At 42.8% G+C, this 12,087-nt stretch overlaps 1 protein-coding gene across 1 annotated transcript in view; it reads left to right on the top strand.

The window, feature by feature from the left end:
- The first annotated feature begins 355 nt into the window (after positions 1 to 355).
- The window catches only part of FMN1 (formin 1), a 362,087-nt gene continuing 350,355 nt past the window's right edge, over positions 356 to 12,087 (top strand). Inside the window, exon 1 of the mRNA XM_012728639.1 lies at positions 356 to 2,216. Within this exon, the coding sequence (XP_012584093.1) occupies positions 356 to 2,216 (1,861 nt within the window). The remainder of the gene's footprint in view (positions 2,217 to 12,087) is intronic.

The following is a 12,087-nucleotide window of genomic DNA, read 5'->3' as shown; positions in this document are numbered from 1 at the left end:
TAAAGTGAGAGCACTCTCCCATCCTTCAGCTGTAGAAAAACTCTGCTGGTCAAAGATGGGGTGGGAGCTGGCGTGAGGTCACAGTCAGCCTCCTGGATGATGATGCCTGGAGTTGGTTGAGATTGGTCAGAGAGGATTTATAAGTCGTGGCAATGCTTTAATTTATGTCAGTATGTGGCTTCCGCTCTGTTAGTCCAGCTGCTTTCTCCCTGTTCCTCTAACAGGCAGCCTCATTGCTGGAGATGACTGTCAGCTGCTCTCGCTGCGTAGCCACCATCACATGCTTCGCCACTGGAGCCTGGGAAGCCTGACTACCAACCAGCCTCTCCGAGGCATGAATAATTAGGTAGGCATAATGGAAGGCACTCACTGCACCCTCCAATTGCAGAAGCCCATTACAGAACTCTGCTACATCAGCTTCTATCTTCCAAGGGGGGACGTCAGAGGATTTTCATACAAGGGCACTGTAACTCTAGACAAATCCAATAAGGGTTTTCATAACTGCTACCAAGTCAGGGAGGGGTCAGACTTTATTAGCCTCAGCCTGCAGCCGAACGAATATCCAGGAGACATATTTTTCAAGCAAACTCCCACGAAAGACATTCTCGCTGAGCTCTACAAACTCACGGCGGAGAGAGAGCGACTGCTGTCCAGTCTGCTGAGCTCAGAGCACATCCTGAGGATTACCATGGGGAATCAGGAGGGGAAGCTGCCGGAGCTGTCTGTGAGCATGGCTGCTGAGGATGACTCTTTCCAGAATGCTGGTGACTGGCACTGGCATGGGGAGACCCCCGTGAGCTGTCTCAATAAGAGAAGGGTCCATGGGAACAAAAAGCCTCGGAGGTTTGGTGGAAGGAGAGAGAGCTTTGAGGACCTTCCCCAGAAGAGGACAAGAAGAAAAGGGCGTGCGAGCCAGGAATCTGCTCCTCAAACAGGCAAGGAACAGGTCCATTCCAGTGACTCTCCCCCTCGTTCTAGACCTAGGCCTGATCTGTGGCTTCTAGAGGAGAGAGGCACCTTGCTGCCAAATGGAGCAATTACTTCTCCCCTCCCGAGGAGAGAGAGCATCCCCCCAGAGAGTTCCAGGACACTGGACTCTGACTCTGGCTTTGGGAACTTTGAGACGGCTTCTGAGAAAACCAGCCGTGGAAGACCAGGGCTGGCCTCTGATAGTAGCTCCGTGGAGTCAGGAGCTGGAGGTGCTGGGGAGCTGCAGAGGCTGGTGCCTCAGCAAACTGATTTACCTGAAAGTCACAAGGATCCTGAGAAGCATCCAGAGACAGAGAAGGGCAGGAGGGGGAAGTCTACTCAGCGGACTTGCAGGAAGAAACCTGTTTCCAAAGTGGTGGCCAAAGTCCAGGATCTGTCCACTCAGGTGCAAAGAGTAGTTAAAACACACCCAAAGGGTGAGGGAAGGATTGTTGTTGGCCCCGTGGCCCAGGCCGAGTTTATCCCCAGAGCAGAACTGTTCAGGCTCCCAAGAGCTGAGGCTGGAGCCCATGGTTCCAAGCAGCCAGGCAAGAAGCAGCAAGGGGATCGGCCATCGCAGGGGTTGTCCAGGGAGCATCCGCCCGCCAGCAGCCAGGCGGCTGTGAACAAGGTCCTTCAGAAGGTTATAGAAAGCGAGAAGTTAGATGAAGCCACCGAGGGGAAAAGACTGGGCTTCCCTGTCAAAACAACAGCCACCCATACCCTCCCAGACACCAGGAGCAAGAAGAGAGCAGGGCTGCTTGTCAGTGGCCACAAAACCTTGCTTCTGGATCTGCCCCAGGGTGTAGGCCCTGATTCCTCACTACCCAGAGGTGATGAGGAGAGGTTGTCCCCCCCAGCACTGGCAGCTGTCGGCATGGTATTTAATAATTCATCCTCTCCGTCCGTAAACAAACGGGTGTCACCTGTTCCCTTGCCTGCCTCTCCAAAGCTCCCAGGCCCTCAACAACACCACAAGATACTCCGGCTCCCTCCCTTGCCTGGCGAGAGGGAAGCTGCTCTTGATGACGCTGCTGGTAGAAAGAGTGCTACCTTCTTTGGGTCTCCCCCAGCTGACACCTTGGAGTCCTCCTCGGCAAAGGTCACGGCAAAGGTCACGGAGACCAAAGGAGCCAGCTCAGCCTCTCTCAGAGCAGGCCAACCGCGGCTGGTGTCTGGGGAACTTTTGGAAAAGAGCTTGGGGCCCAGGAAGACCACAACTTGGCTGCAGCCCCGGTCACCTCCAGGTTAGTCCCTGTTCAAAATTTCTTAGGGTGATGGTCAATTGACCTGATAGCAAGCAAACCAGGAGATGATGGAGATGATGAGGATGGTGTTGACTTCAGCATCAGGTGTTGTTGCTTTCAGAAGCAATAGTTTATGAAAGTCTTTATGGTATTATTATTTTTTAATTTGAGTGTATTCTACAGCTATCTCATGGTTGCTTAGCACATAACCTTTCCCGGAAATAGGACCAGCAGAGAAAAGTAGCAGCTTGTAGCTGCCTTTGATGCAAATGCTGGGTAAATGGCCCTTTGACTTCCATGCTGCTGGAGTTGCCTGGGTTTGCAGGGATTCAGGAAGCAGAAGAGCAAAAGCATATTGTGTCTCTGCCCACCCGTCTATTACAAGTTTCGTGTGTTTGTTTTCTAGTAGTCACGTGACCTTAGTAAGTGTTTTTATTTTATGACAAAATTATTTCTTTGGCCAGAAGGATGAAGTCAGTAAATTTTAAAGCTACTTGGTTCAGATTTTTGTTTTTTACTCAGTTTAAAAAAAAGAAAAAAAAAACTCTGAAACACGTATGAAGTAATCTTTATTCTGAAATTATGTTTTATTTATGGGTTACTACTGTTAATGGCATAACATCATTTCTTATGCAAAAGGTGCTAAAGAGCTCATCTGGCTGTGTGTGTAATGTAATTTAAGATTGTACAAGAAAATAATTTCGGAGACATTGTAAGTGGGTTCAATGAGAACACAAAAGACAGTAAGTGAGCAGTGGCATTTTCCAGGCCAGTGTCACCAAAGGCCTCGGGTCTTATCTGTCATTGTGTAGTAGCTTCTTTTTCAGTGGCCTTTTCACTGAAAAAGCATATGGTCAATGCTTTGTCTAGCGACAAGCCCATAAGATAACATGGTCTTGTAAGGGGAGAGACACATCACCTGAAACCTTCAAGACGAAGTACATACACAGAAAAGAGGAATTTCAAATGCTTTCTGGACACTCTCTCAACATTTTGTAAGTTTCTCTAAATGGTTGATCCAGGGGCAAACTTTTAAAAATGTGGTGAATGCGTTTCATCTTGGTTGAAATCTATTGGTCTAATTTGACAATACATGTTATTTTTTATAATACAACTGCTCTGCTTTACCTGGAACGTCATAGAATTGTAAATTTAGCATCATGTGTCATAGATCTTTGGTGATGAAAATTCTTTTTCTCAGTGAATGCTGGAGCCTTTGAAATACTTGGAAAGGAGGCTTTCTGCAAATATTAGCTGAGAGACTTCTGGAGGCATGAGGGTGGAGTGGATGGTGGGATTCTGAACGACCTTTTGAGAAATCACACCAAATTCTCGGATTCTGTGTTTCCCTCAACCGGAAATTGCATTCAGTACACTGAGCTACAGTTAATCCTTTTTCCCCGATTTGGAATTATCTTTTTACTTTATTGTCCCTTTTCTCTAATATAATAAAGATATTATAAAAGCTCCATTGTATCTGGGTCAAGACAGGCACACAGAGGGCTGTCCTTTTCTATGGTAACTGACCATGAGCCACTAAAGTGCAAGTACAGCTGATGGTCTTATGTCTTCTTGGCTGCTCCGTGCACTTGCTCAGAATTCTCCATTTTCTTTAATCCCTTGGGATCTTCATAGCACTTTAAGGAACCAGTTATTAGAATCATAGGGATTCCCTTATAGGAGGTCGCTTGTGCTTCTAACCCTCTGGAAGTGGTTGGAAAGGGAAAGGACAATATGAATGTGGAGAGACCCTTCTTTTCCTGGCATTGGTAGTTTCTTTTCTTTTTTAAAGATTTATTTATTTATTCATATAGAACTGGGGTACAGGCCAGAGATGCAGAGGGTGAGAGGATTCACCAGAGACAGAGAGGGGAGCAGAACAGGCAGATCTACGAAGTATACCGCTGAGGGGAGCTGTAGGCAAATCAGGAGAGGTCTGCCGTGCCATGTGGATCTCCTCCGGGGCAGGCTGGGATCGAACTCATGCGGAAGTGGCTTAAGCTTCTTAGTGCTGTGCTTTAACCCTCTGCACCGCCAGGGAGGGCCGGTAGTTTCTTTTTTTCTGGGACACCCCCAGGATTCCCAAACATCATCATTTGTCATCCCACCTTTCTTTTTTGTTTACTTTATTTATTTATATTTTATATCATTTTTTAAAGATTTATTTATTTTTGCATACAGAATGGGGGTATAGGCCAGAGGCACAGGGGCAGTGAGAGGATTCACCAGAGACAGAGAGGGTAGCAGAACAGGCAGACTGATGAAGTCTGAGGGGAGTAGCGGCGGGTCAGGAGATGGCTGCCACGCCATGTGGGTCACCTCTGGGACTGGGGATTGAACTTGCACTGAAGCGGCTGCGGTTGGCTTGCAGTGATGGGTCCTAACCTGTTGCGCCACCAGGAAGGGCCCATCCCACCTTTCTTTGTTGTGCCACCAGGGAGGGCCCATCCCATCTTTCTTTGAATAACATGAAGAAAGGGACTTTTCTGCATAGTGCATTTGATTGGTAACATGTACTCTTGTACTCTTCTCTCTTTAATTCCCATTTTCTGTGGCCTTCATAGTCTGGACCCTTCACTGGCTTCCTGTAACTGATGGGCCAGTGCTGGGAGACTTTTCCTGCTCCCACGTGCCTTTGTCTTCCACTTACTTCTGCTTCCAGTCCATTCCAGCAGAGACCTCAAGGCACAGCAGCCCAGATGACAGGTGCATAATCCATTTACTTTCACCAAACAATGAAACTTTAGCTGAATCCAACTCCCTTTTTCCCCCCATGGTAGCTATTAACCAGGTTGAGTTTATGGTCTGTGAACACTGATTTCCTCTGGAAATAGCAACTAGGTATTTTACTGAAGTGATGTGATTAAGATTATTGAAAGGACTCATTAACTGCTCAAGTAAGAGATTAAGTCTGGCAAAAGTAATCAGATCTATTTCCAGTTGGAAGACTCTTTATTGCTATAGGCAAGTAGTAATTCCCAGGAAAGAGAAACCCACTTCTCCAGGCTCAAGGAGTTAAAGCCAAAATTACTATCCACACAGGAAATAGAATATAGATATTAGAGAGGCTATAGGTCCACCTCTTAGAGTCTTTGTAATTGTCCTGCTCGTTCATCTCTAGCAATTTCTTGTCTGATGGTAATATGATTATAGGGAATTACTAAAAATGAATGGTGGCCAGGCTTGTCCTCTCAAGATCCTCTCTCTCCCCCACTTTGCCACTGATTTATTTTGTAAATTGTTTTTTGTTTTGGTGATGGAAAGAGCTGTAGAAATGGAATGTGTTATTTCCTCAAGCCTTGAGGGACTCTGGTTTTGCTAGCCTGCAGAGCAGTGTCCTTGGGGCTGAGAACTGGGATTTTTATCTAGTTTGTTTGCTTATTTAAACCTTTGATCAGTCTACAATAGACCTTTTTGATATCAGAAGAATCACATGGAACTTGATTCACCAAACTCAAGAAAATGCCTTGTGCTTCATGTGCTGCTAGGTAATTTCATGATCTTTTCCCTTTGATTGAAGTCATTGAGCTGGTGGTATGCCCCAGGCATGGTTCTTCTTGGTGCTATGAATCATTTGATCCATTCTGTGTCTATCAAAGGATGTAGTTATTGTCAATTCATGAAAGGTTTAGAGATGTACTTTTTTTTTTTAAAGATTTATTTATTTGTACATACAGAACTGGGGTACAGGCCAGAGGCTCAGGGGCGGTGAGAGGCTTCACCAGAGACAGAGCGGGGAGCAGAACAAGCAGATCGACGAAGTACACTGCTGAGGGGAGCAGCAGGCGGGTCAGGAGAGGTCTGCCACGCCATGTGGTCTCCTCCGGGGCAGGTGGGTATCGAACTCATGAGGAAGTGGCTTTAGCTTCTCAGTCCAGTGCTTTAACCCACTGCGCCACCAGGGAGGGCCCTAGAGATGTACTTTTAACAGGTTTTACTATGTCTAATGTTACGTACATATATTATAGGAAGTAGAGGTAAATTCTTCCCATATTAACATTGAGGTTTCATACTCTCCCAATGAAATTTTAGAGACAGTTCACTGCCTTAATGATTAAATGCAGCCATTTAAGGTTACTAGAGATGAAATGCAGTGCATAGAAAATTAACTGTAATTAATGGTAACAGAGAAAATAAGATTCAGATGTTGCAGATAGCATATTCTGTCCCTATAAAAATGCAGGACTTAAACTATCAGGGAATGGATTGCTATATTCTTTTGAGAAAGTAAAGGACTCATAACTGAAACTATGTAACTTTGTTTAGCAAACCTGCTGGTAAGAATTTAACTTGTTTAAACAGGTATACTGCTGACAGTATATGCATAAGGGTGTTTACTATAATAGTGTTATTGATCATGATAAAAACAGCTGGAAAAATGTGAAAGTCTGTCAGTATAGAAAAGGCTAGTAGATTGTAGAGTCTTAATAAGGCAAATACAAAGGCTTCTGGGTTAGACAGGATCTCCTAGGAAATAGACACTCAGGTTTGAAGAACAAGGGCAAAGAACTTTGATTACAAAGTAATGAACTAAGTCTTTACCACTAAGTTGCAGAGTTGTATAGTTTTATGAAAAACATGTATCATCCCTCTCTATAGTTATCTATGTTTGATTTGACTGAATATCATGGAGACGGGTGTAGAAAAAGACTAGCCATTACGTTCACATTTTTCATCCAAGTTGAATGGGGGTGGGCTAGAGGTTGGAGTGAAGGGGGGAAGAGCCATAAGGTTGGGGAAGTCCGTTAACATCTTTGCATGTTTATTTTTTTAAAGGTTTATTTGTTTATGCATACCAGAGCTGGGGTGTAGCCCAGAGGTGCCGGGAAATGAGAGGACTCACCAGAGACAGAGAGGGGAGCAGAACAAGCAAAATCTGCTAAGGGGAGCAGTTGGTGAGACAGGAGAGGTCTGCTGCACCATGTGGGTCAGCTTCCTGGCTGGGGATCAAACTAGTGCTGCAGTGGCTGGTGATAGCTTCACTTTGCTGAGACTTACCCCCTTAGCTCACTTCTTTACGTATTTCTACAATGGTTCATGTGTTGTATTAAATGTGTCACCTTCACACATTTTTAGATGTTTTGATGGCTTTTTAAAGGAGGAAAAATAATTAACTTTGAGTGTGTGTGTGTGTGCACTTGCATAGAAGTTTGATTTATAACTAAACTACACTGATTATATTGTGAAAACTATAAAATATATTATGTTGTGAAAATGGCCTAGGAAGAACCAGTCATGGAGGAAGGACAGAGCATAATCCAGAAACCCAAAGAAGAAGTCAATTAGAAAAGCTTCTGGATTAGACAGGATCCTCTAGGAAACAGACACTTAGGCCTGAAGGAACAAGGGCAGCAGTGGTCCCTGGAATACAGAGGGAACTTAACAAGAGCTCGTGTGGTAAAAACAGTTGACCTAGGTAGAGGCACCCCACAGAGAAAGAAACTGTGGGAAAAAAATTGCCTAACCTCAGTTGCCTTTGATCATCTGCCTGGAAACCTCCTCTAACTGAATGACTCAGCCCACCTCCAACCTTCTGAACCAACAAGGCAGACTATAAAGGGGGTTACAAGGTCAGCTTTCCAGGGCCAGCACTGGAACCAAGAGTGGATCTGAAGGGGCTAGTGGAAGATTAGATGATGTTGATAAGTTGAACCACAAAACCAAGAAGTGTCAAAAGATGGAATGGTATTTTAGGTGAGCAAGAAGGTAATGAAGAATATGTGTGGTGCGTGTTTTGCTATAGAACAGTGGTTATCTTGATAACAAATAATTATTGCAGAGCTTTGTTTCTTTGTTTATGAACTTTCTTCTTTTAAACTGGATTTCATTGAGTGCCTCTTTTATTCTTTAAAGATCAAACACAGAGGAAGTGAAAGAATTAGATCTTGTGAAGCAGTTTCCAGTCCATGGGACTCAGGAAAAAAAATTATTTGGTTTTGATAACAATGACTGATATCACTTTGTGCTTATTTGATTTCTGTGAAAAGCCCAAAAAAAGAAATCTTAAATATCTTCCCCAATTAGCTCAAACTAAGAATAGCTACCTAGAAAATTTATACCGGTGAACAATTTGTATTTTGAGGCCAGTTTCAATATAAAATAAAAGATGCGTATCTCTTTAATTCAAATTTTGCTTTTCAGAAGTTAATATGATCAAATACCATGACCAAAATCTAATGTTTTAAAATCCTAAGTAAATTCTGTGTATGTGAATTTCCCCCACATTTATGGCCAGTTATGGTGTGAGGATAACACCTGCTGTTGAATTGTTCTTCACCTATCTGTTTTCTATTCTTGAATTCATAGTACAAGATTTAAAGCAAATGTGATAACCTGTGGCTCTAGGTTCAGTCTATCTAAAGGAATTCTGAAGATATGGAAGTGGCAGCATTGACATTCCGATTAAAAGTAATAGCCACTGGAAAATCTAAGAGAGACCATTTTTAAAATAAATCATTGTTTTGGAGAAAAAATTATTGCATATGTTCTTTTAACATAACTCAACCTTTTCTGCTTTAAAGTATCTTTGGTTGAGGCATTAAAAGGAAAAACTTATAAGATTGCACACTGGATTACAAATATCTTATTAAATTGATCAAGCAAAGAACTGAACAATGAAGGTGCATGTTTTGTTTGCTTCCTCATGGAATCTTCTGGGAGAGTGTGCGTTTCAAAAACAGTAGACACTGATCTGGGTCTCCTTTCTTCTTCTTGATAGTTCTTACAAATAAATGAGTGCTACTAACGATCTTCACACACTTTCTGATTACTTGTAAGGAGAGTCATTTCTGTGAGATATTTCTTAAGTGGCAATCAAGCCATATTTAATACATTTTTGTAGCTCCTGGACTGTGGTGTCAGGGTCAATTACCTCCTTCTTCTTCCCACTCCCACCCTGTGTTCCTCTTTGTGCCCTGGCAGCTCAGTCTCTTGATATAATATGTTCTGGAGTCCCTTCACTTTCAGTGAAGGTGGTGAGTAGTTTTTTTTCCTCTGGTATATTGTTCTGGAACATTGAACAACATGCTTTCTATAAGGCTGGAGTCTTGTAGGCAATACTTGAAACTGTATCATATTGCAGTTCAGTTATTTATTGAATATAGCACAACTTGTGGGGCCCTTGAATTTTTGTGCAGGAGGGGAACACAGGGAAAGAGGAATATGATAGCAGAATAAGTCTAGGCCAAAATGTTTGTGCCCCTACATGTTCTCGTCTTTCTAGGCATTTCCTGACACTTTAGGGAGAAGGGGCTTTGGCTTGAAGGGAAGGAGGTACTTTGTCATCAGAAACCCAACAATTTTATAGAGAAGTAGAAGCTTTATTGCTGACCAGAGGGAGAACACAGCCCTGATTTTGGTGGTCTGGAAGAGGATGTTAGCCCCCCAAGGATGGCAGAGTGATGCATGGCAAGGGCAAAAGATGCCCAAGTCCTGGAAGCCTCAGGAACCACTGGAGGGCATTACTGGAGAGGGAGAGCCAACAAAAGACTGGAATTGATGTTAAGCAAGTAAGTGAGGGCGTTAGACTTTTAGATTCAAATTTCTATAGTTCACGTAGCACAGTTTTATTCGAAGTAATGCAGCATATTAGATCTTCCAGGCTTCACAAATTTTTCCTATATTATGATAGGGGTTTTGGCTGCTTATCTTAAACCTAAGTTAAAATTTGAGTGTGGTATTTGGAAGGAGGACTCTGAAATAATCATGTGAGTGATTCAAGTTACCAGGTGAGCCCCAGGGATTTGCAAAGAGAGCAAATAACACATGCACTCAAGCTTGCGTGCCATCTCCCCAGGATTCAGACATAGGTCTAGGCATGTCTGGATAATTAGATGGTTAGACCAGTCAGGAGTCTTTTGCCTGAGTGCCCAGAGGGTTGTCAACAGGCAGAGCTCATCCTAAGGAAAGCAGGATACTCAAGAGGGTACCAACCTGGGGGAGGCAGGAAATCCATGAAAACTGCATGCAGTATGTGCTCCAGATTTCCTGATTCAGCGCTTTTTGGGCTCGTGCTTCGATCATACAGGGACAGGACTGCAATAAAGAAGCAGTGTGGAAATTTAAAGATGACACTACTAAAATTTCCTTAAGACATTGAAGGCAGGGTCTGCTGGCTGGAGTGTGGCTAACTGTGGATAAGAGAACTATTCCAAGTGCCATTGTGGCATCGCATGACAGGGAACAGAGTAGAAGGAGGATATATTTTCCTTCTCCTAAGTGGGTGAGGCAAGAATAGTGCCTTGAGCAATACATCCGGCACCTTTGTGGGAGCAGCTCTGGTGACAATTCCAGCTACATCAAGAGGCATCTTCAGCAGGCAGGGACATGTGTGGCTGAAGGTAGGTCCTGGCAGTGTATATATTACTGTAACTGTTGTGCTTGTGTGTTGGGACAATATCATAGTGGAGGTTGACCATGGCCACTGAGGAGAAGAGGTTTCTAGTAATTATTTGAGGTTGTGGAAACTTTATTTATTGATAGCATGGGTAAAGGAGACAGGGCTGGGTGTGGTTCCTGGGAGTTTTGCTTTTATTTCTGAACACACTGATTTCATCATTTGATAAAAAAGAGAGAGAGAGAGAGAGAGAGAGAGAGAGAGATGCCTTAAACAGCCAGAACAAGAGAGCACTGCAGTGGTGGATGGGGGGTTGCATCTGTGAGGTGAATACATCTGATTCCCAGAATGACTAGGAGAAATTGGGGTGAAGGGAACATGCAAATTGGCAGAAGCAGACTAATCCAAGTTATGTGCTCTGTTATTACTCCCCTGACTGTAGTTGCTGAAGGGAATAATAATATGGTCATAGAGTTCTTTTGAGAATCAAATGATATGCTGCTGATGAAAATACTACATAAAACATTAGAAAATAATTGCTTTATTATAATTACAGATCATTGTTGATTGATAGGATCATCAAAGATTTTAATTATCTACTTTTTGGTGTTATCCAAAGTAATGAAATTCTGTTACAAATAATAGTTTGCACCTCATTATTCTCTGTGGATTTCTTGATTTGCTTCCAATTAAAGCTGCTGCATTGCTTCTGTTTTCTTTTTTTTTTAACAGTGAATTAACTTATATAACATCTTTATTGATCTTGTTTTGTGTAGGTTAATTTTGTATTATTTGTAATAAAAGCTTGAGGGTGAGGATCATATATGATACTTCTGATATACTCACCATAAACTGTATCTTAAAACTAGTTCATCAATATAGTTTTTTAATTGAACAAGTGGTGTGGGGTGCCGGGGGGTAGGGGGTTGTTATTGTTGAAGTAATAAGTAACAAAAAATTTGTAATTGTATTTTTAATATTAATGTCATTCCAATATGAAATCATACATAAATGAATGGCCATACAAAAAAAAAGAAAAAACAAAGGTCCCCTTTCTTCCTACCAATTCAATCTGAATCATCTGAAGTCACATTTTCCCTCTACAAAACTTTCAGTTTCTGCAACTAAGAATAATCTTGAACATCCTGATTTTCATCCAATTTTCTTTTTCCGTTAAAACAGTAGAGTTTATGGATCATGATTGTTTGTGCTTTATATTTTTATTTTAGATATAATAGTCTCTCATTGTTTTGTTTGTCAATCTTGAGTTCCCATCAAGCTTTCGGATGCTATTGTATGGTTTGATTAGATGATTTGCATTTTTTACACAGGATTGTCACGAGATACTCCACATGTATTGGTTGACTACACGTTGTGGTTGTTGGCTTCAGTTAAAAACAACCCTCTGGGCCCTCTCTGGTGACGCAGCGGGTTAAAGCACTGCACTGAGAGGTTGAAGCCACTTCAGCATCAGTTCGATCCCCGCCTGTCCTGGAGGTGATCCACGTGGTGCCCGCAGACCTCTCCTGACCTGCC

This window comes from Condylura cristata, unplaced genomic scaffold (genome assembly GCF_000260355.1).
Source record: "Condylura cristata isolate star-nosed mole 26May11 unplaced genomic scaffold, ConCri1.0 scaffold00023, whole genome shotgun sequence".
Taxonomy (NCBI): domain Eukaryota; kingdom Metazoa; phylum Chordata; class Mammalia; order Eulipotyphla; family Talpidae; genus Condylura; species Condylura cristata.
This window is presented reverse-complemented; position numbering and strand designations above follow the sequence as displayed.